The following is a 25,694-nucleotide window of genomic DNA, read 5'->3' as shown; positions in this document are numbered from 1 at the left end:
TGACATGCATAGATATGTATTGAGTCCTATTAGAAGATTTATAAAAACTGTGATTGAATAACTGTAAAACATCATTGGCTTCTTTAGTTGGCTATTGCTATTTTTCATCATATGTTCTAAATGTTCATGGAATGCACACTATGCTTACCACTTGATTTATCATCATTTAAGTAAATATTATAGGAGGATTGATTAAAGTTGGAAAGGATAAAAAAACAAAACACTCTCCCACAAATATAGTGCATTCAAATGCAAACAAAAAAAACTATGCTGCAGCTGAAACTCTGTTAGAAGCAAGAACCCCAACATTAACTTTGAATTATGTTACTGCAGAATCAACAACAATAACAAATATATTACATCAGTAGGCCCTGATGAAATGGGAACGTGTCACAAATGCCTGATTTACTTCAGGCTCATTCTCCCTGTTAGGCCATGTCTACTGCCTTTCCCAGGTACTCATCTTAAACCTCTACCACATCCAACTGCAGTTGAATAACAGTTTTGAAAATGAATCCTTCAGAGGACAGAGCATGGCAAAGGCAGAGAGAAGGGAAGGTTCCAAGCGACACGTTGGCTGTCCTCCAGGCATCTGGGGGTCCTGTGTCTCATTTCCACAGAATGAGGTTATACCAGCTGTCTAGCAGATTCCCATCCTTAGCTATTATGAATCAACAGCTTGGGAATGCTTCTTGTGTCTCTGTCGTCTCCTCAGCCCTCACCCTACACCCCATCCCATTGTAAATCTTCCACGCTTTGCTGCAGGCACAGGCTTTCCCTGGAGTCCAAAAAACAGCCAACACTCAGTGCATAAAGCAAAAGGCATCTTTCAAAGGCATCTACAAACCTCATTTGTTAGTATTACAATCCGTATTTTAATTTTACAGATGAGAAAATTGAGGATCAGAGTTTGTCAAGGGTTCCTAAACCAGCAAGAAGCAGAGCTGTGATTAGAACCCAGATCTATTTGATTCCAAGGTCCCATGATGTTTCCTCTACCTCCTGTTGCATTTAGAGGATAAATTAGATCCAGTGAAGCCATTAGAGGCACATGGAACAGAGTCCAACTTTGATAGTTTGAGAGCTGAGTCTGCCTGTCCAGGTTTCAGATCCTATCTGCCAGGATGAAGAGCATGCAGATCCCTTGGTTGGCTGTCAAAGCAGCTTCCTTCCCTCAGAGCTGAGCTTTTTTGCTTTGAATACCCTGAAGACCTAAATCTCTTGAGCCTTGATCTGCTTTCATTGCCTTTCTGGCTACCCAGGTGACATGTCCCATAGCTAGTTTCCAGCTTCAGATAGACTAAAATCTCTTTTCATCATTCTGCCAGTATCACAGTTTCTCTGACGGTGACAGAGACTCTTGATGGTCTCCTGGTGGAGCCAGAGAGTCATCTCTTGTTTATAGATGAATAATGAGTCATTAAATATATTTACATACCAGGACTTCAGCAGGATTTCAATAAAGATAACTAGTGCCTAGTGCCAGGTAAAGCTGGTTCCCAGGGAGGATGGGTTGATTCATCACACACTTAAGAAATGACCAGCCTCATTTCCTCCCCAGCTTAAGGGGAAATGATTGTTCTACTTCTTGGCAGCAGGTCTCCAAGAGGGAGGGGCCTGGCCACCTCTCTGGCCCAGATGAAGTGTCAGCCACACTAACTAAACTGAAGGCTGGCTTGAACTATGCTCTGCTGTCTCCTTGCCCTTCTCCTGGGCACTTTCTTGGGTGGGTCCTCCCCTGAAGTCCTCATCCTCACCCCAACCCTATGAATCTAGAGCCTCAGCTGTTGGTTTGGCTTTCTTTAGTGCCTTCCTCCAATAGTCTGGAATAGATATGGGACTTCTATCTTAGTGGCCAGTATACTGAGTCTTGGTTTTCTCTGTACCCAGGGAAGGAGTTTGCTCTCTTAGTCCCCTCTTGCCCAGTGACCCTCTGTACCTTTGGCCCTCCACATTTACTCCTTGTGATTGATCCCATATGCCTGAGCCATGGAAGGGCTTGATCCACCCCTCTGACAGGATGGAAGGCAAGCTGGGCTAGGGTTCTTCCTCTCTAAATGGCCTTTTACGCTTCCCACAGGTGTCAGAACTCAGACCATCCATCAATGGCCACCTACCAAGATGCAGCTTGTGGACAGCCCACTTTCCCTGGAGTGCACCGTGAAGGGGACATTTACCCCCACCCTATACTGGTACCGGCAAGCTGCAGGGGGTGCCCTCCAGCTACTCTTCTACTCCGTTGGCATTAACCAGATAGATCCAAAGGCACTCCAGAACTTCGCAGCCTCCAGGACCCAGGATGACCAGTTTGTCCTGACTTCTAAGAAGCTCCTCCTTAATGACTCTGGCTTCTACCTCTGCGCCTGGAGTCTCACACTGGTCTGGGTGGGGTAGACATCTGTGCAAAAACCCCACCCTCTCCTGAGTCCTCACCACCTTCTCTGGGAGCCCTCACTCAGGGACTGGATGGAGGATATTTGTCACTGGGTTTCTGACTGCCAGCCAATGTGAGAGCAACTGAATGAAGCCAGATTCTCCAAAAGAACTTTACTAAGTTGTTAGGGAGAACAAAATGATTTATGTGTACAGAACCTGTGAATTGTGTACCTCTGGTCAAGTTCCCAACATATGGATGTCTAGTCCTTGGCTATCATACCCCAGCCCTCAAAGTGTGCTATACCTTACCTAACACTCTATTCTCCAAATTCCTGTTTGTCTATGCTGGGGAGTAGGTTTGTGCATATGCGGGTGAGCGAGGTAGGATACACCTGTAGTGGAGGTGGTATGGTGGTGGACTGATGGACAAATGTGAGGATGCCAACTCAGGTGGCTTAACTGGTTGATTCTCATCACCTGGAGAGTCTCCTTTCCTTGATATTTCTGTGGAGACTAGACATCTTGTGGAGGCTTGGATGAGGCTTTGAGTCAGGGAAGGGGCATGGTGTTCAGTAGACTGTTCTCGCGTGGGCTAGAAGTGTGCACTTAGGGATTTTGATTATTGTTTTGAGTTTTAGGTTTTTTTAATTCCTGTTCCACTGTCTCTCATCCCTTTCCTTGCAGCAAAAGAGAGAGCAGAGAAACAGATGGTGATCAAAGAGATACAAAAGACCGGGTGAAGAAGAAGGCACACATGTGTAATGGTAAAACCCTAAAACAGAGAAATTATGGGGGAGAAATTGAATGGGAAAGAAAGAGAGGAAAAGTCTTATGGGGATGGCTGGGAAGAGATGCCATGGTTACCTTGGCAACCGAGCTCCCTTCCTCATCCCTCCTGCATTCCCCCCTCCCTCCTCCTCCTTACTCTAAAAGGGTTTTCTTTTCTAAAGGCCCTTCTGCTCCACAAGGGGGCACAAGAAGTCTTAAAATACTCTGTTCCTGGCATCACTTCATCTAGGACAATTCAGATATATTTATTTTCAGTATCATTTAATCTAGAGAGGAAAATCTGAGACAGAGACACAAAGTGATCAAGACAGTATTTAATAATGCCCACGGATCCTTATTGTACCTTAAGGATCAACTATGTATTAAATAGCTCTTACATGCTGGGCACTCTGAGCCATCACAGAGATTAAAAGGAAAAATGAAATACATTCAAAATGGTGCTGGGCATGGTCACAGCATGGTTTAACGAAGGCACTTGGTTCACTATTTTTTCCATTTGTGAAAATTTTAGTTTACTAAGTCAATCGGCGGTGCTACTACCATAGAAGTAAAAATGCATTTACAACTCAAGTTTGGTTCACATTTAATAGGAAACAATATCTCAAGTTAATGTTTGGATATTAGCTGATTATTGAACATTAGTGGAAATAGATCCCTCCCTGAAACAGTGCTGTCAGATTATTTTTAGTTAATAGACTTTGGTATTTAGAACAGTTTGAGATTAACATAAAAATTGAGTGGATAATAGAGAAAGTTCTCATAAATGTCCCTTTCCTCTCCCCATCTCCCCTATTATTAACATCTTACATTGGTGTGGTATGTTTGTTACTATTAATGAACCAGTATTGGTATATTATTATTAACTAAAGTCTATGGCTTACATTAAGATTTACTCTGTTGTACATTTCTATGATTTTGGAAAAATATGCCACGTATTCAACATATTTGAGTCATGCATAGTGTCATGCAGAGTAGTTTCACTGCCTATAATTCCCCTGTGCTTCACCTCTTCATCCCTCTCCTCTTTGCCTGGAAATGCTGCAAGACCACTGATCTTTTTACTGTCTCTGTATTTTTAAGGCACTTGGTTTTTGAGTCTAAATTTGCTGATTGTTATGACCTTGGGCGAATTGTCTAATCTCTCTAGGTCTCATTTTCCTCACCTGTCAAACTTCTCTTATTAGATTGTTAAGTGTATTACGTGAAATGGTGTTTATGTTATAAACATATAAACCTATTACGGGATCTAATTTTCAACAGATGGATATTATTTTCCTCTCTTTAAGTTTATAAGATATTTTGATTACAACTTACCCAAAAGAAAGACTTATTTTTTAAAAAATTAGATTTTAAACTATGTAGTAAATATTTTAAAATGCTAAATATGCTTGGATGGCAAACCCATGAAATGAGCATCCTATGTTTTGCCCATTCAATTATTGATCATTGGTCTTTTCCTTTGGGGTTTTATGCAGCCTCAGAATCCTTCTTAACAGAGAGGTGTTCCAGTAATCACTATTGTTCAAGTGGAGATGGTAGGAGAGTTAAAACAGACTTTTCATTCTTGTAGAGAATTCAGAAAAGTTCTGGAAAACTTCACGAAGGAGATAGAATTTTAGCAAGATTTAGTTTTTTGGGAGGCTAGTATTTAGGTAAGTAAAATGATATCCTCAGCAGGGCAGTCAGTTTCAGTAGAAATGTGGAGGTCTCAGTGAATGTTGCAAGTTCCAGAAAAGCAGTGAGTAAACAGTCCTGATGGTTGCACAGGGCGATAGAGACAGGAGACATTGATAGGTAAGGAGTGGCTTGAAAACCATCTAAATTCATCAAAACAAGTTAATATCCTCCATGTTATCTGCCCTATTCGTGAATAAGAATCCTAGTCTCATAACTGTTTCCATAGTGTCTAGGACTCAAAAATCTACAATCATCATAATTTCAGGAGACAAAGGAAACCGGCTCAGAATGGCAGATGCTGCTCAGATATGCTATCTCTTGCCAGGAATTCACCAATCTCACCTGCCCCTTCGGGTAGATGAGGCTGTCTCTTTTCTAGAGAGCTTCCAGGACCCCATTCTTGGTTCTGACTTTGTAAGTATGCCTACTATTCTCATACATGTCATTCCCTGGCTACTGGAACATGCAAGGTCCAGGACCATGTGCTGGTGGCTAGAGGAACTCCCCTGAGTGTCTCGCCTGGATCTCAGACACTCATGGGATTTATAGGGAGAGACCTTGGGGCCTGCAGATAGCTTGAAGAAGATGGGGGAATGCCCAGGGTTGGGAAGCTGATGACACAAAAATTGGGCTTCTTCATAGCTTGACTGGGATTACGTGCTCTGGGTGAGTGTGCTGCCGCCCTTTGAGCTCCTGTAAAGCAGGCGTGACCTGATCTCCATTTTCTTATTTCCTGCTCCCTCCTTTGGGGTGTTCTGTCTCCTTGCTTTTCCATTCTCTCCTGCATTATGTTCCCCCCTCCCCTTACCCAGATGGGACAGAAAATGTCCATCCCACAGACCTCACTGGCCTTAGCAGCAGGCGATGACACTTAGCGAAACCCCGTCAGTATGGCACACACACGCCAGCTCCCATATCCAGGGACTGTCCATTTTTCAGTCTGTTGATTATCTGGGGCTCCCTTTCCTGTGACTCATTAGTGCCTCTCATTAGATGAGTGGAGGGAAGTGGGAGGGGGTGGAAGGAGGTGGGAGGAGGGAGTTGCCTGAGTGTTGTGGTGCCAGAAGGGACCCCAATTGAGTCAGAGCAGTTATTGCCGCTGTTTTTCGTTCTTCACTGTCTCCAAGGAGCCCGTGCAGCCTCTGATCTTGGGCATAACCTCCAGCAGGTGTAGAGTTATGTTGGGCGGGTGAGATGGTCTGCACGTGGAGTTGCAGTGCCCAGATCCCCTCTAGAGAACCCCTTCTCCCCTCTGTAGTGCTATTTCCACCTCCAGGGTGCTCACTGGAGGCCCAGGTAGAAAAAACAGCATGCAAAGGGGTGGGAGCAGGATGTGGTGAGCGTGGTTCTTGAGGTGCTCAGAAGATGGGCATGGGAGGGACTTTCACAGGCACCCCAGATGCAGGACCTGGTAAATGTCAAACCACATCCTGTTGTGAGTCCCTGAGCTGGTGCTAGGGACAGGTGGGTGGCTGTTGTTACTTGTGCTGATGTTACTCAGAGATAAACAGCCCAGCAGCCAGCACTGGGTTCAGACACCCTCATCCCTTCCCCAGCTGTCTCCTAAAAGACCCCAACCTGCATCTCTTCACTTCCTGGCCTTTAATTCAAGGCCACTCTCCTTTAAACACTATTTTCTTCTCCTCATTCATGGCTCTGGACATCTTTCCTGGAGGAGGACCAGGGAACAGGTGTCAGGGCTCCAGGTGCCTCTTGTTAACTGTGAGATTCCAGGGTCACCATCGTCCCCGGTACACCATCACCACCCTCTGAGGCTATGTCACAGATGTGAATGATTTGCTTCTGGGAAGAGCTTAGATTCCCCAAGTTACCTTCCTCCTGGTGATTTGAGGCCTGCAGACTTTGAATCACTGAATCTAAAGAACAGAGCTTGAAGATTCCTTAGACATCACTTTACCCAACCTCTTTACTTCACAGAGGAGGATATAGAAGCCCAGAGAAGAAGAACGAGTTGTCCAGGGCAGTGTAGCTGCAGGCAGAGGAGGACCAGAAGCTAATTCTCTGTGTTTTAGCAGCTCCTGGATCTCAGACCAAGCTTAGGGGAACGTGGGCTTTAGGTTGAGCTGTGATCTTGCTCTGAATTTTATGAACCACTTGTATAAGAATAAACATGGCAAAAGATCATATCTGAGGTGGTGTGAGGATGGAGGGGTAAATATGATGAGGCACAGAATTAGAATCCTGCAGAAACTAGATAAGTTTGAGACATGAGCTGAAGAAATATGATAAAATTAAACAAGCACTCCCTGCCCCCTTCACCAACAAAAAGAGAGAAAACCAGCTGTCTGAACCCAGGCAGGGGATGGTGGCTCACAGGCTGTGTGTGTGAAAAAGAGCCAGGATCTGAGTCAAAAGTGAGCTCTGTGAGTCAGTGGGGTGATGTGGGGACAGACGGTGAGAAGTTGCCCCAATGGAATCAACACAGAAAATATTGAGAATGAGGAGCTAAAGCTCCCTCCTTCCCCTGTGTAGGCCAAAACCCACTGGTGCTGTGTCCCTTTCTGAACCCCACACTCTGGAAAGGTCGAAGAGTAAAAACAAATGTAAAAGTTTTAGAAGCCAGTGGCTTGGCTGTGGAGAGTAGGAAGTGCACAGCACTGTGCCATATGAGACAAAAATTGAGAGAACTGGAGATGTCTAGCCTGAAAAAAAATCTTTAGGCTAGTGTTGTGTGAATTAAATAAGATGAAACCGCCTTATGAAGTCGGGGTTGTGATTGAGCCCATTTATAGGAAGGAAAGCTGAGCCTCAGAGGTGGTTGCTTGCCCAAGGTCACAGCTGATAAGTGGAAGATCTAAGGCTTGAACCTAGGTCTCTTTGGCTTTAAAGCCTCTACTCTTTGTTATCATATGTTCTCCTCTAACTACCACATGCTTTTTCCATTCTGCAAACTCAGCCTTTTAAAGGTGCTGCTTATTCTGTTTCTCATAGATTTGTGGACTCTTGGCTGGAGGTGGGCATGCTAGCTGTTTTAGGAGTGCCATAGGAGTATAATTATGACCCATAAGGGCACTACAATGAGATTTATGGATACCTATATAGGACAAAATTCTTTATAGAGCTGTCCAGTGACGAATTGGCCTATCCAGACAAGTCGAGCATTCTCTGTCCGAGGACAGGTCAAACATAGCTGAGGGGAATTCAAGACTCTGCATATTACGCTTCTTTATCACCCAGAGTGTCTATGATTCCAAGATCCAGTCAAGACCAAGTCCCACCGTGGGAGCGAGGGTGCAGAGGGCTGAATTGTAATTGCCAGAGTGGCCTAGAACTTGGGCAGGAGGGGTCACGCCCAGGATCACCATCAAGTCACTATTTTAAAACCCACTTCCTTATGTCAGCAAGTCTGGTCAGGATGTGGTAGGGGGCTGGGTCCACAGGAAGCCCTGGAATGCGGTCTTCTTGTCAAGACCATCTCTCATACTCACAGAAGACAGCTGAGATAAGTTATACAGGCCGATGAAACTTCTGTGGAAATAGTCACAGTTGTGGGCTCATTTTCAGGGTCTTTTTGCTGACATATAGATCCATTCACTCATCTCTGGGACCCCATTTTGTCCAACGAGTCCTTCTAGGAGTCCAAGTGCAATAGACATAAAGACAATGGATGAAGATGGAGGAGAAAGACATGTAGTTAGGACTGTAGGAGAGGGGTTTGGTGAGCAGAGAATATGTTGTCTCTTGGAGGGAGGTGATTCAGGGCATGACCACGTACTGTCACAACAAATCCTAAGGACAGGCAGAGTGGTAGGGTGTTTTAAGAACCCGGGGACTCCAGATCTACAAATGTAGTTGAAGAAAAGAAAGTGACCAAGATGTCAGGGGAGGATATTCAAACCTAGACTGAGGCAGGGAATGCTTTGTGTTCAGGGTCCAGATGGAGTGGGTAACGTCTCACTCCATGGGGTCTCAAGGCCCAGAAATCACCTTTCTGGAAACTGTGGGGGTCTGCTACAAGTAACAAGAATGAACTGTGATTAAAATTGTTGCCCAGGCTTGGTGGCCTTCTCTACTGTGGGTCTTCTTATGTGGGCAAAGGGTCATTTCCGTGGACATGGTAAAAGGGAAATTGGTGATGAAAGTTTAGGAAGTGGTCAGTGGGGTTGCAGGTGACGGATACATCCATAGGTCAGTGGCGATGCTAAGAACTGACCTGGGGTTTTGAATCGTTCCTATGATTTCCATAAGCATCTCCTAACACCCCTAAATGGAATACATCTAGATATGAGTGTGTTTTTGTTGGACACATATAGCTTCAAGAGAGGTCTCAAGTACCAACCCTCCATTTCCACATCTTTCCCTGAGCAGATCGACCTCATGGAGCTCCTCCATATGGGACATTTGGGGCTGTGTGTCACATAGACTGTTAGGGGCTGATGTCAGTCAGGCTCTCCCTCTCTGGGTCACTATGGAAGAAGAAAAATCGAGATATGGCTCAGGGCAGAAAATGAAGATGTTAGTATCCATCAGGATCCATTCCTCTTATCCCAACCTCTCTTGTTGAAAAATCCTTTTTTCTTTTTTCTCTCCACTACTCTTCCCTAATCACTTACTTAAGAGAGAAAAAGTCTTTGTCTCTTGGATGGTCCCAACCTCCTCTACCCCACAAGCCCCACTGCCCAACCTTATGTAGCCTGACCATGAGCTGTGCAGTAGGAAGGGTTTAAGGTCTCTAGTGGATATTGGGCTGATAGGAGAATTCTTCTTCTGGGCAAGTGGCAGTGACTTGAACAGTCCTTCCCCACAGGAATCCTGTTCTTCCACCAGTCATGTTCCCATGACTGGTTGGATGCGTCCTTTCCCCTCCTAGTTTCAGAATAAATCTCTAAAGGGCACAGGGTTGAGTCTCCTCTCCTGGAGTGCTACCCACGGGGAGTCCAGCCTTGCCCCGTGGAATGGTGAGAACTCAAGGGCCTATGGACATTCTTCTAGAGAGATTGGCTTCTAAGTTCTCTTCAATCAGCAAGCATGCTTTGCCCCTTGACTGGGTGTCACTAGTGGAGTTTGCCCCCCGGACTACATTCTGCCCACAGATTTCCTTACTGGGATGAAGCTTAGATAAGCCTTGAGATTGGATTAGGTCGATAGGCCCAGGTCAATGAGGAATTGCTTCAGTGATTCCCATTCCAAGAATAACTCTGGACCCAGAAACTCCCTTAGGGCCCCTTTAACTGGAGTGACCGTGTGTCCTGGTGTGCCGGGACCATCCTTGTTTACTCCTCTCATCCCAGCATCCCATCTTTCACTCTCAATGTTATCCCCATATGTATAGTAAATGATATGATTGCCCTCCATCTAACCCGCTTTTGCTCAGTTTCACCTGAAGAAGAATGGATGGGATGCCCAGAACTGGTCCAGAAGAATCTACTTAGATTCTAGAGGAAAAGGGAAGGGCAGAAGTGCCTGTGAGTTGAATGTTGGAGGTGGTGGTATCTGAGAGAGACAAGGAAACGGCTATAAAGATTTGGGAAGAAGGGCCCTCCCTGGGTCAAGCGGGGTGTTGGGTGGGGACCAAATGGAGTTTGTAAGCTTCTCCATCTCTATTATATCTCCTGGAGTGAGAGGGTGAAGTGCACCGAATCGTTTATCCTCCAGAGGATGTTCCTTCGTTCCTCACCTTGACAAACCCCAGGTGCCGACTAGCAGTCTTCCCACATCCTCCCACCTGCTAATGCCTCTGCTTTCAGCATCCCCATGGTTGCAGTCACCAAACCCACAGACCTCATTTCTCTTCCATGAGGGTAACCCTCCTCTCACCACCTCCACCTTGATCTTTGTCCTACAGCTGCTCAGCTCTCTCCTCACAGCTCTGCTTGCACAGACCCATGTCCTCCAACATCCTGTTCCAGTCTACACCCTCTAGCCTGCCTAAGCCCTGTTCTCTCTGAGACATTTACTTTTCCCTTCAGCTGCCCATCTCCCCATCCCAGCCTTGTGATGAGATACCATGTCTAAAAAACGGGAGGCACTGCTTCTGTGGGTGCTGGTCTAGGGCCTAAACTCTGTCTCCTTTGTTTTGGGTTTTTTAGCCATTATAAAAAAATAAACAAAAATACTTTAAAAACTCTACTGCAGTTTGATAAGTCTAGACATAACTACAGCTGATGGGCCATGTCCTTTCCTGGCTGTGTGAGCTGGTCTAGAAAACTCCCTCATCTCCGGTTCCTGGACACTCTGTGTCCCACTGGATGAATAATGTCTCCTCAAAATTCATGCCCATATAGAATATCAGAATGTGACCGAATTCGTAAATAAGTTCTTTGTAGATGTAAATGTTAAGGATCTTGGGATGAAATCTTTCTGAATTCAGGGTGTGTCCTAACTCCAATGACTCATGTCTTGATAAGAAAAAGGAGAGGAAAATCCTCAGAGACGCAGAGACAGGAGCAGAAGGCTATGTGAAGACAGGCATAAGGTTGGAGAGATGCTGCTCCAAGCCAAGGAATGCCAGGAGCACCAGAAATGGGAAGAAACAAGAAAAGATTCTCCCCTAGAGCTTTTGAAGGGAGGGTGGCCCTACCCACACCTTGATCTTGGACTTCTGGCCTCGAACTGTGAAAGAATACATTTGTATCGTCTAAGCCATCAAGTTTGTGGTTCTTTGTTATGGCAGTGTTAGGAGACAAATACACACAGGAATCAAGGTCTCTTCAGTCTGCTACTGTGGGTCCTCCACTGGAGTTTGGAAGCAGCTGTTCCAGGTTCATTTCATGACAATCACACCATTCTGGCCACTACTTGGAAAAAGCTTCTTGAATTGCCATCTTCAGGATAATGTGCCACAGTTTCACAGCTTACCAGTCATTTGATCTATGAACTGTGGCTTCTTCAACTACAAAGTAAGGAGAATAATACCTGCTTCTAGGGTCATTGTGGGGACTAAGTGGGACAACATGTGTGCCAGTGCGCAGCCCAAAGCCTGGAACAGAGCAGGCTATCAATAAGGGGCTCCATCTTCCCCCTGCCTGCTTGGCTTTCAGACTTCCTTCTCACCCCTGACATTAGGTCTCAAGTACCTTGCACATGGTTTCTCTCACTGGTCTATGCCTTCTGTCCTCTAATTGCATCCCTCCCCTCCCCTAGTGCAGTGTTCTACCGCAGTGAATGCAACCTGCGTGTGGAGTTTACCCTAGTGAGATAACTGTCTCTGCCCAAGTGGATGCACTTAAAATGCTGCATTTGGGATGGCCTCCTCTCCATCCCTAGTGAAGGTGCCTGTTGGAAGGGCTACTTGGTGTAGCACCTCAGCCCCTACTGGACCCTGCTTCCTTCCCATTTCTCCCCTGGACCTCTGTGGAATCTCTAGGCTTCACATATCAATAGTTTCAACTCGGTGCCTTCTTTAGGATTCTAACCTAGATATGCAGAGCAGAACTAAATCTTATGTCGAAATCCCAAATCAAGATAAGATGGAGATGTTAAGAACAGATACAGATAACATCTAAATGCATAATAAATTAAACTTGAATCTCGAATTGAGAAATGACCAGGCATTCTAACCCACAGGTCTGCCCTGTCCTCTGTCCCGAGCTGAGGTGGGGGCTATGGTTCGCCTGTGCTCATCCTTATGCAGCTTTCCAGAACCCAGCTCCTTGCCCTTTAGACTAACCCTAGACACTGGGGACCCCAAATTCTTGGGTATGGATCACGGGGTCTATCCTCCATCAGGATGAACAGGAGGAAGCAACATTGGTCAGAGAGGAGGGTCAGTCACTCCATATGCTTGAGGGGTGGTGCTTTCTCCAAATCAGAAGGTAGGTCTTTGAAGGGCAGAGCTCCATAGACACTCCTGAGACACAACCAGATCCAGCATGACATTTTTATTAATTTAGTCTATTTCAGATTCAGCATTAAGGAGCTCAATCTGCAGGGAAGCAGAGAGAAGGGACAGACATGTAGGAAGGAGATGAAAGGTAGAGAGAGAATAGCTCCTTAGGAACAGGGATTGGAAGCATGTAAAGGAGACTCTAGGGTGAGGATTAAGAATGATCCAGAATGCACTTTTAGAGCTGGTCTCAGGAATCCTTTTTCTTGACCTGAGGAAGAGAGGACACTGTCAGAGTCCTGGCAGCCGTGGAACAGTAGGAGTGGGTCAGAGGAGCCTGACTCTCGGGATTGATTTGGGTAGGGCTGGTTGATTCTCCCCACCCTCCGAGGCTGCATTCTGTAATGATCCCTGTACTTTCTCCCCAGTCTGGCAGTCCCATTGTATTTTCTTTGACAGGGTAGGCCATATCAGGGCTGAGGTCAGGCTCTGAGATCCCCACATATCCCTTGTATGATGTTCCACCCTCTCCCTCCAATAACCTGCCCACCCTGCCCTTCTCCTTACCCTGGCCATCAGCACGAGGGCACTGACCAGCACAGCATACAGGGTGGCCTTCCCCAGCAGGATCTCATAGAGGATGGTGGCAGACAGGACCCCTTGCTGATAGGACACTGTTGGTGGGAAGGGAGACCAGGTAGGTACCTGTGAGCAGATATCTCTGGCCCCTTACCATTCCCTTCCCCCAGGGTCCATGGGTTCCCCATTCTCTGGTTCCGGAGCACAGACCACAGGAAATGGAGATAAAAAAGAAGAGGGTCTCTTACCTGAGCTGACGCCACACTCTGAAAGAAAGAAAGGGGAGAAAATGGATGAGTAGGGAAGGCCACTACTTAAAGAGACTGAGCCTTAAGTCATAGCCTTTGAAGTCATAGACTCATAGGTCACAAACACATAGAAATCAGACGATGCAGTCAGCCTCCTCGGACAGCCCTGGAGCTGTCTTCCTCGTGCTGCTCCAATGTCAGGGGCCTCTTCTTAGGCAACTAGGACCAGTGAAGGGATGGGAGGACGGTAGTGAGGGGCCCCATGAGCACAGCCATGTTGGGCTGAGGATCTAGGGAAGGAACTAGCCCGAGGTGCCCTGTTCTCCTTCATGCTGGGCTTTAGTCTTCCCACCCCCACCCCTTTTTTGTGTATCTAGTCCTTCTGGTCTTTGACCTGGATCTCTCCCTTTCTCTCTGGTCTGATTCACTCCTTGCCTAACCCTCCCAGGCCCCACTTACCTGCTCTGCCCGAGGCCTCAGCACTGATGTTCTGGGTGATGGGTTTGGCCCTAGTCAGTGTCCAGTTGTCCCCGTCCGTGAGCCCGAAGAACTGGACTTGGCAGCGGAAGTGGTTGCGGGGGTTGTGCCAGAAGGCAGCAGAGACCCTCAGCCGGCTGCTCAGAGAGTAGTTGGAGTTTTTCTGGGTGGGCTGCTCCTTGTAGGGCTGAGGGTCTGTGCTGACCCCAGTCTGGACCTCCTTCCCGTTCACCCACCAGCTCAGCTCCACGTGGTCAGGGTAGAAGTCTGTGGCCAGGCACACGAGCGTGGCCTTCTCGGTCCGGCTGATCTCTGCTTCCGATGGTTCAAACACAGTCACCTTGGGTGGGAACACCTCCTTCAGGTCCTCTGGAAGGGAAGAGAGATTGGGAGCAGGGCTGGTCTGAGAGCTGTCTGGGTTTGGTAGGGGCTCTGCATGTGTGTGTGAGAGAAGGAAGGGCGGGAAAGGGGTCATGACGAAGCAAAATTATGTAGTAGTAGGTCCTGTTCATTTCAGGGTCACCGTCCCATCCTCTGTGATTGTTCTCCCTCTGCCTGCCTGTCCTCTGTATTCACCCTATGGACAGGCACTGTCTACTGTCTCTCCATCCCACGGTGGCATTAGGAATGACACTGCCTAACATTCTGAGTAATGTCCCTTCGTTGACATTATTTGATTTCTTCTCCATCAATGAAAACTTATCTGTCTACTTCTCACCATATTATGTACTAGTTATTGAAATGGAGCACTGGATTGAAATCAGAGGAACAAGATCCAAATCTGAGAATGACTTTGGCCACCAAGGTGACTTTAGGACCATCTCTTAATATATCTCCATCATTTTTCCTGTTTGTGAAGGGAGAATCACACAGACTTTCCAGAGTAGGTCTGGAGATTAAATGACATAGGATTCAGAAAGCCCATGTCCTCAGCTAAGTTATTTGTGTCTGAATCTGAGGGGCTGGAGGGTAAAGGGAAATTGGGGAAAAAGAGGTCATTTTGCGGCTGGGGCTTCAGTTGACAATATACAGATCACATCTTTTTGCACACCTATGTGAGGGCATCCTATTATATTATGGTGTGCTTGTGAGAATGTGAGGTTTCTGAATTTTTTTTGGTTCATGAGGTCATCCTAGCCATTCCTCTGCCTCCAGGTACCCCCTGAGTTTCCTCAGCTCACACAGATTGCAATCTCCCCTTATTTCAAATTCAGGGATTCTTCAACCTTCTTTGCTCTTCTGCTTCCAAATGGTATCCTTTTCCCTACAAGCAAGCTTCCTAAACAAGTATCTCAGATCATCAGAGCAACTTCTTGCTACTAGTTGTCTTGATAACTATTTTGTCTAAGCCTCTCCTCTGTGCAGTCTTAGGAGCCTCAGGGAAGGCATTGCCATTAAAGCCCATGCAGCCTTCTCATCCAACTGCTTCATTTCTTCTGGGCCTGCTCTCCATTCACTTTACCCTGTTCTTTGCTTTCCATTGATTTTTGTTGTTGTTGTTTCTGAGCAATTCTGTTAAAATTAAGAAATTGCACCCTTATGAGAATCTGGTTTAGTTTGCAAGATGGAGAAAATGCTCTTCTAACTGATGCTTCACATTCCCGTGGATGTGACCTAACTTCCAGGGCTGGCTTCATGAGTATGTGACCTGTGCAGTCACACGGGACCCCACACTTAGAAGGGCCTGTGCTTGGTTTAATGGCTGCTGTCACCTTTTTGAAATTCTAAGTCACTTTTTAACAAAAGCCCCTGCATTTTCATTTTGAGCTGGTCCTGCCTCCCATCACGTCAGCTTCCCTACCCGAAACTCCTGCCTTGCTAATTTCTACCACATCCTTAGGTCTTTCCTGGCTGACCCGACCCCAGATGGTAATATCCTAACTCATATCTGCAGTGCTGGCTCCATCAGTCTTTCTGCTCTCAGCCTGGTTATTACACTCGCTGCCTCTAAGACCCTGCCTCTGGGATCCTACCAGCCCTCCAGGGGGACCACAGAATGCACTCCTCTGACCCCCTCACAGCACACCCTCAGTCCTTATTGTAAAAATTAAAGATGTCCTTTGAGCCATGTGTGAGGCTCCCCACCGTGTTTATTGATGCAATGGGCAGGACAAACAGAAGCCAAACCTTCATTACACCCTGAACCACTGTCTATACGGCCTCACAATGAGGACAGGGTCAGTTACCCCTCCGTGTCTGCGAGTCCCTTTGGGGTATGGGGGGGCTTGCCTATGTGAGTGTAAGTGTGTGTGCTAGTGAGCTTCTGTTTGCTTAGGCTTTGCTTGTGGGTTGGACTCACCTCAGGCAGAATTGTGAAGCTCATCTTTCCTGTTCCCAGCCTACCTCTCACACATGCCCAGCCCTCCATTGTCCACAAGCCAAACCCTGCCCCTCTCTTGGCACTGGGCTTCCCCCTTCGCCTCCCTCCCCAGTGCCCACCTGGGGGATGGGTGGGGGAGGGAAGTATTGAATTACAACAATCCACCATTTGCTAGATACTCTACATGTTGCTTCTCTTGTAACCCTCACAGCAATATTAAGTGGAAGGTACTGTTAATGGTAGGGAGGTCCACACAGAGTCACCTATTCAAGGTCACCCATCATTAGAGAGCCAGGTATTGGGATCCAGGTTTATCTGGTCCTGAAGCCTCAGCCTTTCCCCCGCCCCAAGATGATCACAGGAACCCAGCGTTTCCTGGGGGCACACGTTAGCTGAGCCCGGTTGGCTCCAGTTTAATGAGTCTAACTACAAACAGTGCTTGTTGTTATCAAATAATCCAAGTTAAGACACTGGTATTGTGACTTACTTCCCTTCCCTGGCCTCCATGTTCTCATCACCAGGTGACATTTAAGGTCCCTTTTCAGCTCTAAGAGCCTCCTGGGAATTTTCCTCACCTCACAGCAAAATATCTGCATTTTAATATGTGTTTGTGACACAGGAACTTCCTGCACCATCTAGGCTGTTTAACCTAGAATACTGAGTGTGAGGACAGATTTCAGGCTGGGTGGAGGGGGTACATTGGGGGTGAGTGCACCCCAGTGGCTGAGGTCCCCATCCAGCCCACTGCAGGAACGAATGCTGTACACACAGCCCTGGCCCTCAGGGGTCTGAGGTTTAGGAAGAGTGAGGCAGGAGTTTTAAATCCAATTTTAAATCCACACATTGTAAACAGTAAATCAACAAACCCAGGCGTGTTTTGATTCCTTTTCTCACTGACACGTTTATCTGTCCGTCTTTCTGGCGTCTCTAGTCCACTCTAGTTTGTCATCTTTTGTCTCCTCTGCTCAACGCTCCCTCCGTCTACACCTTCCGGGAGCCCGCTGGCTCAGCTGGGCGCCCGCCGCCCGTGCTCCTTGCCGCTTTTTCCTGCTGCTCTCCTTTCCCCGCCATGTAGCAGCTACACCCTCGCCTACACTTCTCCCGGCCCAGGTTTTTCCTTCTCAGGCTTTTTGTCCAATCTGGCAGCTCTCAGTGTCCTACTAAATCCTCTCCTTCTCCATCGCTCACCCAGTCCCTAAATACTTCAGGAAAAAAAGGGACCAAAACCTCCCTCGCCCTCCGCCGGTGTTCCCCGACTGTGAGTACCTCATCCCCTCTGCCCCCACTTGCAGAGCTGGCCCCACAGATGGACACCTCGCGCCCCCCAGCTCCAGCCCACCCCACCCTTCTCCGGGGACCCAGGGGCTGGGGCTGGAAGGCGGAAAGCCGTCCAAATCTTACCTATGACCGTGAGCTTGGTGCCGGGGCCGAAGTACTGCTCGTAGGAGCACAGAGACCCAGCCCCACACGCAAACCCCGCTGCGCCCCAGCCGCCTCCAGCCCCCGGGTCCCAGCCCGGTTCCAGCGAACGGGAGGCGACCAAGTGCCGAGACTGGGAACAGCCCTGGGTCCCGCCGCCTTCCCTGCTGACCCCGCCTCCGGGACTGCTGGTCCCGCGGCTGCTCACCCAAAACGGTCAGCCGGCTGCCGGCCCCAAAAGTCAGGACAGCGCTGGAAAGCACAGCCCTGGGGCTCCTCCCAAAAACCTGGCCCGCCACCCGCCCGCTCCAGCCCCGCCGCGCCGCCGCGCTCACCCAGCACCAGCAGCCGCGTCCCGGGTCCAAAGTACTGCGTCTGTGAGTTCACAGCCCCCGAGCCCCGCACAAAAACCTGTCGCGCGTCCCTTCTTGGCGTCCTCGCTTACCTAGCACCGACAGCCGGGTACCTGGGCCGAAGTACTGAGGGTTTTGGCTCACAGCCCCCGAGCGCAGCACAAAAAGGGACCCCGCTACCCCCCTGGCGTCCCGGAGCGCCCCCACTGCTACTCCCCGCTCCCCGGGAGCCCCGCTTACCTAGCACGGTCAGCCTGGTGCCCCCCGCCGAAATACTGAGTATCTGTGCTCACAGCCCCGAGCCCCAGGACAAAAACCCGGAGCTGCCCTCTCCTCCTGCCCTGGACTCAGCCCAGGTCCCCGCCAACCCGGAGCGCTCCATCGCGCACCCAGCACCCAGAACCCGGAGTCCCCGGTCCAGGCGCCGAGCCCCGCCTCTGAGTACTGCCCCAAATGGAGCTGGGCAGCTGCCCACCCCTCTCCATCCCGCCCCACGGACGCCCTCGGACTCCCTGCTGCCCTCCTTACCTAGCACGGTCAGCTTGGAACCGTCCCCAAAGAACAGCTGCCCGGTGTTTGCACAGCCCTGGGGACCCAGGAGCAAACCGCGCCTTCTCCGACTTAGGGGCCCAGGAGGGTCCAGCGCCCGCTTCCCGAGGACCAGGGTTCAGGGGGTCGTCCAGGCTGAGCAGCCCACCCTCCCTCCCACCTGGAGGAGCCAGTCTTACCTAGCACCGTGAGCCGGGTCCCTGGCCCGAAGTGCTGCTCATTGTAGGCACAGTGGGAAGGGGCTGCCAAGAATTCCTCCCACTTCCCCAACTCTCTTGGCATAGACTGAGGACGCACACTCCTTCTCCTTTGTGGCTTCTCTCTTCCCACTTCCAGAATTAGCTGGACATGGTAATCTGGGCATTGTATAATACCACCCCCAATTTGCAGAGAAGAATCAACTTGGCTTGGGGACAATCCAGTGGACTTGAAATCTGTAGGGGTATTGGTGGTGGTGGTTGGACTGGACTTGGGAAGTGTTCCAGGCTAGACCCTGCCTCATACTACTTATAACCTCTCATCTCTCTGGCTTTAGTTTTGTCACCTGAAAAATAGGGTATTATCTTTCCCACAGAGTTGTTGTGAGTTCTTAATGAATAACACATGTGCAAGTACTTTGTCAAAGGGCAGATTTTATGAGAAGCACTGAATGATGATCCCACTTTGATGCCTTGGTCCTTCATATTCCTGGGAAGCTGAGACTGGAGCAGGGAGGTGCAAAGGTGTTCACTGAGTCCAAGTCCTTGCAAGACCACGTCAGGGACCAGCTCCACAGACCTCTCCAGCTACTTTCCCCATCCAGGAGCTGCGTTCCCTGGGCTGGGAGTAGGTATTTTCTGAGGCAGGGCTTTTTGTAAAAGCACCTCCTTTACCTGAATCATCGTGCTCCCCCCCCCAGTCCCCACAATGTTACATCATGATTCAAAAATGTTTCCTCCTCTCTGGTCCCCCTCCCACAACCACTGGGCCGAGGCAGGAAGCGCAGGTGGCAGAGGTTGGTCTGGTTGAGTGGGGCTGGGAAAAGACAAACTCAGAGTGCCTTTGAAGTGGAGAGGGGCTTGGGGAAGGTCATGGTGCTAGTGGTGGTGGGGGGGTGGGCAGAGAGGCCCCACCCTGGAACATACACCGCTCTGAGGAGATCTCCTATGTCATCAGGTCTCCCCTCTGGGACTCTCTGTACCCACCTGCACAGACTGGCATTTATAGTGAGGTGGGGTGGGAGGAGCGAGGGGTGGAATCCATAGAGCAGGTGATGGCAACTTACAGCATGAGGACAAACAGCCCGGAAACCTCTATAATTCCCCAGTGCTTCCTGAACCAAGTCTAAGCTCCCTATCCTTCATTTATCCCACAAATGTTTAATGAACATCTGCTATGTGCCAGGCCTCTGCTGGTTTCAAGGATCCCAGTCCATCCTCAGAGTGGCGTGCACCAACCTGCCTTTCAGCCTTGTATTTTATTACTTGCATCTCTGACCATTGCACTCCGCTAAACTAAAATACCCAGAAGTCCCTGACTCTGTTGTTTCAGCTTTTGTTCACGCCTCTGACTGTCATGACCACTCTCCCACGTGGCTAATTGAGACCAATTCTTCCTTTGAAGAGATTGCCACCTTCTCAGACTCTTTCCTGATGATCCCAGTCAGAAATTGAGGGCTAGGCTCTGACTGCATTTTAGCAGACAGCTCATGTTGTTGTTTCAGAGCATCACCTTGTATTTCAGCTGTTTCTATTCATGAATTATCCCCCTTATGAAGAGATAAGCTTCTTGGGAACTGTGATGTGGATATCTTTACTTTCTTGAAGGTTAGTTAGCGGCAAAACATTGCAATGATATGTGCTTAATGAGTGAGTACACACATTCGTGTATGTGAATATATATATGCATTCATATATGCTGCAACAGAGAGGGAAGGCTGTGTGCTGCAGTCTTATAAGTGGAAGGGTAGATGGCTATTTCAGGCAGGCCTTATCTGCTCCTGAATTGGGTCACTTGGGTTCACTCATTTATTGATTCACTTATTCAAAGACAATTTATTGCGTTCCTACACCGAACCAAGGTACTATGCCATATCTCAGGGATACTATACTAACGCATCCTTGTCATCAAGGAGCTGACAGTCAAATGGGGGTGTCAGATAAGTAAAGAGGTAGCTTCCATCAAGTGTGATAAGTGTCATGAAGGAGGTGTGCCCAGGGCACCATGATAACAAAATATACGGTGCATTTACTCCAACCTTGGAGGAGTAAGGGACAAGGAAGCTCCAGAGAAAGCTTCTTGCAGGGGAAGGTATCAGCACTAAATCTTTAAGGATAAGTACAAGTTAGAGTACAGTGTCGTTCTGGGTAGAGGAGTGCAAAATGGCCTGAAAGCAAGTGGCTCAGGGGGTTCAGGGATGAGAGAAGCAAGATGCATGTGGAATAAAGAGGTGGAGGACAATCATGAGTCTTATACACCACCCTAAGGACTTGGGACTACATCATCATGGTGGCAATGAGACAACAAAGGACTTTTGAAGGATTTCTAGAAATAGGATAGGGCTGATGCTTGGTTTCAGGGAAACTTTATTTTCTATCCTTCCACGAGTGATCAGGGGACATTTTCATACTCATTTAATTCACTAGAGAGAAATTTATAAACAGATTTGTAACTTAAACTGGAAGACACATCTGCTACTGAGAACCAATTGCCAAGTCAGTACATTCTCTTCTCAGCTGGGAAACCTCTTTGGTGACAAATGAAGACGAGAGTGTACTCAGTGAGACAGCTGAAAGGAGTGTGGGTGATAGATATGAAACCGAGCTTTGTTAGCCAGGGGGACATGACCAGTTAGCAGGTGGACACACCTGGTTGGTCTGCTCTTCTCGGAGCACCTCTGTCCAGGTAGGACAGAAAATTCCTGTGGTCAACATCACCATTTTTCTAGGCTGTTCCAGAGTACACCTCTTCACATCCCATCACCAACTTTCATATTTTCTTAAGTTCCCCTGACAAGGAGGAGCAGTGTCAGCCATAGGCTGAGTCTCTCACCCCTCATACCTGAGGGGACTGGACCTTCCTTGAATATCTCTTGTTTCTATTCTGACTGGAGTCACACAGGTAGTTCAGAGATGGGCAGAAGAGATATCTAGACATTCACAAGGCAGAATCAAGCCAGAAGAAGCCATTTTTATTGGTTCAGTCAATATACGCAAACTAGGGTCCCCCTTGGGTCGGGGAGGTTTCGGTCATGAGTGTCTAGGTGTGCAAGCACATAAGGGGGTAGCTATTGGGATGAGTAGAGAGACTAGAATAGCTCTTCAGAGGCACTGGCTAGGAATGGAAAAAGGAGAATCCATGTTGGAGCAATAACAGGCTGAAGCTTCTGGCTCCACCTTTGAGCTGGCTTCAGGAATCCTTTCTCTTGACCTGAAGAAGAGAAGGTTTTGGGAGTTACCAGGAGCCAGGAGTGGTGGCGATTGAAAGGAAGCAGGATGGCCCACTGACAAGATGAATAGGGCTCCTCACAACCTCCATTGGGTTTTCAGGTAACCCTAGCTTCTCCTTCCCAGCATGGCTCTTCCCCTGCAATCCCAGAGGGACAAAGTGTCTTCTGAGGCACGTGGGTAAACCCTCTACTTCTTCTCTGCCCCACTCTGGTCCTGGCAGGGTCTCTATACTCCTGGTCTGAGTTGCTGTGTCACCTCCGCTCTGTATGTCCCATCCTGCCCTCCTGCTTACCCTGGCCATCAGCACGAGGGCACTGACCAGCACAGCATACAGGGTGGCCTTCCCCAGCAGGATCTCATAGAGGATGGTGGCAGACAGGACCCCTTGCTGATAGGACACTGTTGGTGGGAAAGGAGAGCAGGTGGGTACCTGTGAGCAGGTGTCTCTGGCCCTCTACCACCCCTCTTCCCCCAGGGTCCATGGGTTCCCCATTCTTTGGTTCCAGAGCAAAGAACATAGGAATTGGAAAGAAAAAAGAAGAGGGTCTCTTACCTGAGCTGACGCCACATTCTGAAAGAAAGAAAGGGGAGAAAATAGATGAATAGGGAAGGCCACTACTTAAAGAGACTGAGCCTTAAGTCATAGCCTTTGAAGTCATAGACTCATAGGTCACAAACACATAGAAATCAGACGATGCAGTCAGCCTCCTCGGACAGCCCTGGAGCTGTCTTCCTCATGCTGCTCCATTGTCAGGGGCCTCCTCTAAGGCAACTAGGACCAGTGAAGGGATGGGAGTCTGGTAGCAAGGGGCCCCATGGGCACAGCCATGTTGGGCTGAGGATCTAGGGGAGGAACTAGCCCGAGGTGCCCTGTTCTCCTTCATGCTGGGCTTTAGTCTTCCCACCCCCACCCCTTTTTTGTGTATCTAGTCCTTCTGGTCTTTGACCTGGATCTCTCCCTTTCTCTCTGGTCTGATTCACTCCTTGCCTAACCCTCCCAGGCCCCACTTACCTGCTCTGCCCGAGGCCTCAGCACTGATGTTCTGGGTGATGGGTTTTGCCCTAGTCAGTGTCCAGTTGTCCCCGTCCGTGAGCCCGAAGAACTGGACTTGGCAGCGGAAGTGGTTGCGGGGGTTGTGCCAGAAGGCAGCAGAGACCCTCAGCCGGCTGCTCAGAGAGTAGTTGGAGTTTTTCTGGGTGGGCTGCTCCTTGTAGGGCTGAGGGTCTGTGCTGACCCCAGTCTGGACCTCCTTCCCGTTCACCCACCAGCTCAGCTCCACGTGGTCAGGGTAGAAGTCTGTGGCCAGGCACACGAGCGTGGCCTTCTCGGTCCGGCTGATCTCTGCTTCCGATGGTTCAAACACAGTCACCTTGGGTGGGAACACCTCCTTCAGGTCCTCTGGAAGGGAAGAGAGATTGGGAGCAGGGCTGGTCTGAGAGCTGTCTGGGTTTGGTAGGGGCTCTGCATGTGTGTGTGAGAGAAAGGAAGGGCGAGAAGGGGGTCATATGAAGCAAAATTATGTAGTAGTAGGTCCTATTTGTTTGGGAGTCACTGTTCCATTCTCTGTTGTTTTCTCCCTCCACTTTGCCACTTCTTTCTCAGTTACTCTACGGATACACACTGCCTACTATCTCCTCCACCTCCCTAAGTTGGCATTTTGTCCTGATGTTTTTGGCTTTCTTTGCGAAGTCTCAAATTCGGGGCCTTGTTCAATTATCTATCAGAAGAAGATGACCGCCTATATTTCTTTCTTGTTCAAAGCCCTCTTTGGTGCCTGATGTAATCTTTTAGACTTAGAAGAGGTTATAGTAGAGTTGAATGAGCCTGAACTTTGAGGCAGAAGATTCTCACTAGCAACATGATCTTAGGAAGTCAATTGACTTTTTCTAATTATCATTTCCCTTGTTTTTTGCAAGGTGTATATGTTTGTCTGTTTGGGTGATAGCACATATTAGAATTAGCCTTTCTTGCCTAGAAGAGACACTTTTCCCATTGCATCTGACTATATTTTTTTCTATCTACAATACCCAGCTAAACATTTTTTTTTTACATGTAACCTGCTTTGAGGAGGCAAGGAGCCCCTGCTATTATCTTATCTGATGTTCCATATTCACTCCTACTCTGAGGCACACGGGGTATGTGGTAGCTTGCCCAGAATGGCTGTAATCCCATGAAAAATACTGCTCATGGGCTGAGCCCTTTCTTCTTTCCAGTGCCCGGCAAGCCTCCTGGCAGCTTTGGAGTCCTGGTTCACAGTCATGCTTTGCATTTCTAAAAGCAGTAAAACTTGGTTGCTGGGTATGAAAAATCCCAAGTCTGAAGGCCATTTTATCTGGGGGTTCATCTTGTAAAGTCCTGGGCCATTTTACAAGCCTGATGGGAGAGAATTTCTGGAATTGTTGGAAGGCATGACCTCATCTGAAGACACGGAGGGATGGAAGAAACCACATCCATCTCTGAAGTACCCTCCTGCTTGCCCGAATGTACTTGCCCTCTATGTGGTTCTGTTTTGACCAGGGGAGTGAGTTTTTAGAGGAGAAACATGGCAAACTCTGATGTCTCCACTTTATCCAAATTTGGGGGAATATCTCTGATGGGAAAATTGAGACACAGGTTTGGAAAAAGGCAAACTCTGTGACACAGTGATGATAAACAATAGGAATGAAAAGGATGGTCACTAAAGGTGACTCCTTTCCAAAGGATTCTCACATAAGTTGGTCCCTTACAATTTAAGGACCCGACGAGGCTGGCATTATCATCTGCATTTTCTGCATCTCAGAGACCCTGAGACAGTTTAAGCCACATTCCAATTGCACGAGTCCCTCTTCCCATGAACCCAGGCATTGTGAATCCCAGTGATTCCTACTTTCCAATTTCCATTACACTCCCTGGCATGTGCCCCCATCTGCAGGACAGAGCCTGCTCAACCAATCTGGTAGGACCTATGTGTCCCGTTCCTCCAGCCTCGTCTATATCTCCAGCCCAGACCCTCCCATGGCTCCCACCTGTCTGCATCCCCCCAAGCACAGTAATGGTGTTTCATGATGGCCCTGTACCCTATTATCCCAGCATAGATCCTGAGGTTTGAGAAAATGGGGCCTTCTATCTATTTCTCTTCTTTATACCTCGTCTGTTGCTAAGATGGTGTGTTTCCAGTTGTAATGGTTTATTCAGACTTATCTCCTCTGACTCCCACCAAGCACAGTGCCCCCCAGAGACCTCCCTGCAGCACCCGCGATGCCATGACATGGACTTCTGTCCTCAGGGCTCCAGAGCACCCCTCAAATCACCCCAGTCTCACCAACCTGGTCCCCTGCTGCCTCCCGAGCCCTTAAACCACCTCAGGAGGACACACGTGGGTCTTGGAGACTAGTCGAGACAGAGAGAGGGAGGACGCTGAAGGCAAGGGCAGAGTTCCGAGCTGGAGGTAGACGTCGGGAAGGATGCTAACAGAGAAGACAGGGGTCTTCACCAAAACAGGGTCAACAATGCAGGAATGGAGTCAGAATGGGAAGGGAAAAAGGGAGAAGATCAGATAAGAAAGGGAAGTGAAATGACACACCTGCTGAAAAAAGTAGAGCTGAGAGAAGGGGTCCTGGAGAACAATGAAGAGAAGATCGAGCAAACACAAAGCCTGATGACCAACCGTGGAGCCTGGCAGCCGAGGAGCTGCCACAAAGGCAGCAGAGCGA

At 48.5% G+C, this 25,694-nt stretch overlaps 3 gene segments (V, D, J or C); 1 reads left to right on the top strand and 2 right to left on the bottom strand.

Annotated features, from left to right (window-relative positions):
- The first annotated feature begins 1,547 nt into the window (after positions 1–1,547).
- LOC131398380 (T cell receptor beta variable 30-like) lies at positions 1,548–3,153 on the top strand. The segment is given in 2 exon segments: positions 1,548–1,726; positions 2,081–3,153. Coding segments are annotated over 2 exon segments (357 nt in total).
- A 9,515-nt stretch (positions 3,154–12,668) lies between these two features.
- LOC131400335 (T-cell receptor beta chain C region-like) lies at positions 12,669–19,454 on the bottom strand. The segment is given in 7 exon segments: positions 12,669–12,899; positions 13,196–13,302; positions 13,456–13,473; positions 13,915–14,301; positions 17,654–17,890; positions 18,117–18,264; positions 19,446–19,454. Coding segments are annotated over 7 exon segments (927 nt in total).
- A 2,267-nt stretch (positions 19,455–21,721) lies between these two features.
- The window catches only part of LOC131398307 (T-cell receptor beta chain C region-like), a 287,482-nt gene continuing 283,509 nt past the window's right edge, over positions 21,722–25,694 (bottom strand). Inside the window, 4 exon segments of the C gene segment in view lie at positions 21,722–21,981; positions 22,294–22,400; positions 22,555–22,572; positions 23,014–23,400. Coding sequence covers positions 21,961–21,981; positions 22,294–22,400; positions 22,555–22,572; positions 23,014–23,400 — 533 coding nt within the window.

This window comes from Diceros bicornis, chromosome 3, assembly GCF_020826845.1.
Source record: "Diceros bicornis minor isolate mBicDic1 chromosome 3, mDicBic1.mat.cur, whole genome shotgun sequence".
Taxonomy (NCBI): Eukaryota; Metazoa; Chordata; class Mammalia; order Perissodactyla; family Rhinocerotidae; genus Diceros; species Diceros bicornis.
The sequence above is the reverse complement of the archived record's forward strand: the minus strand, read 5'-3'. Positions and strand labels throughout refer to the sequence as shown.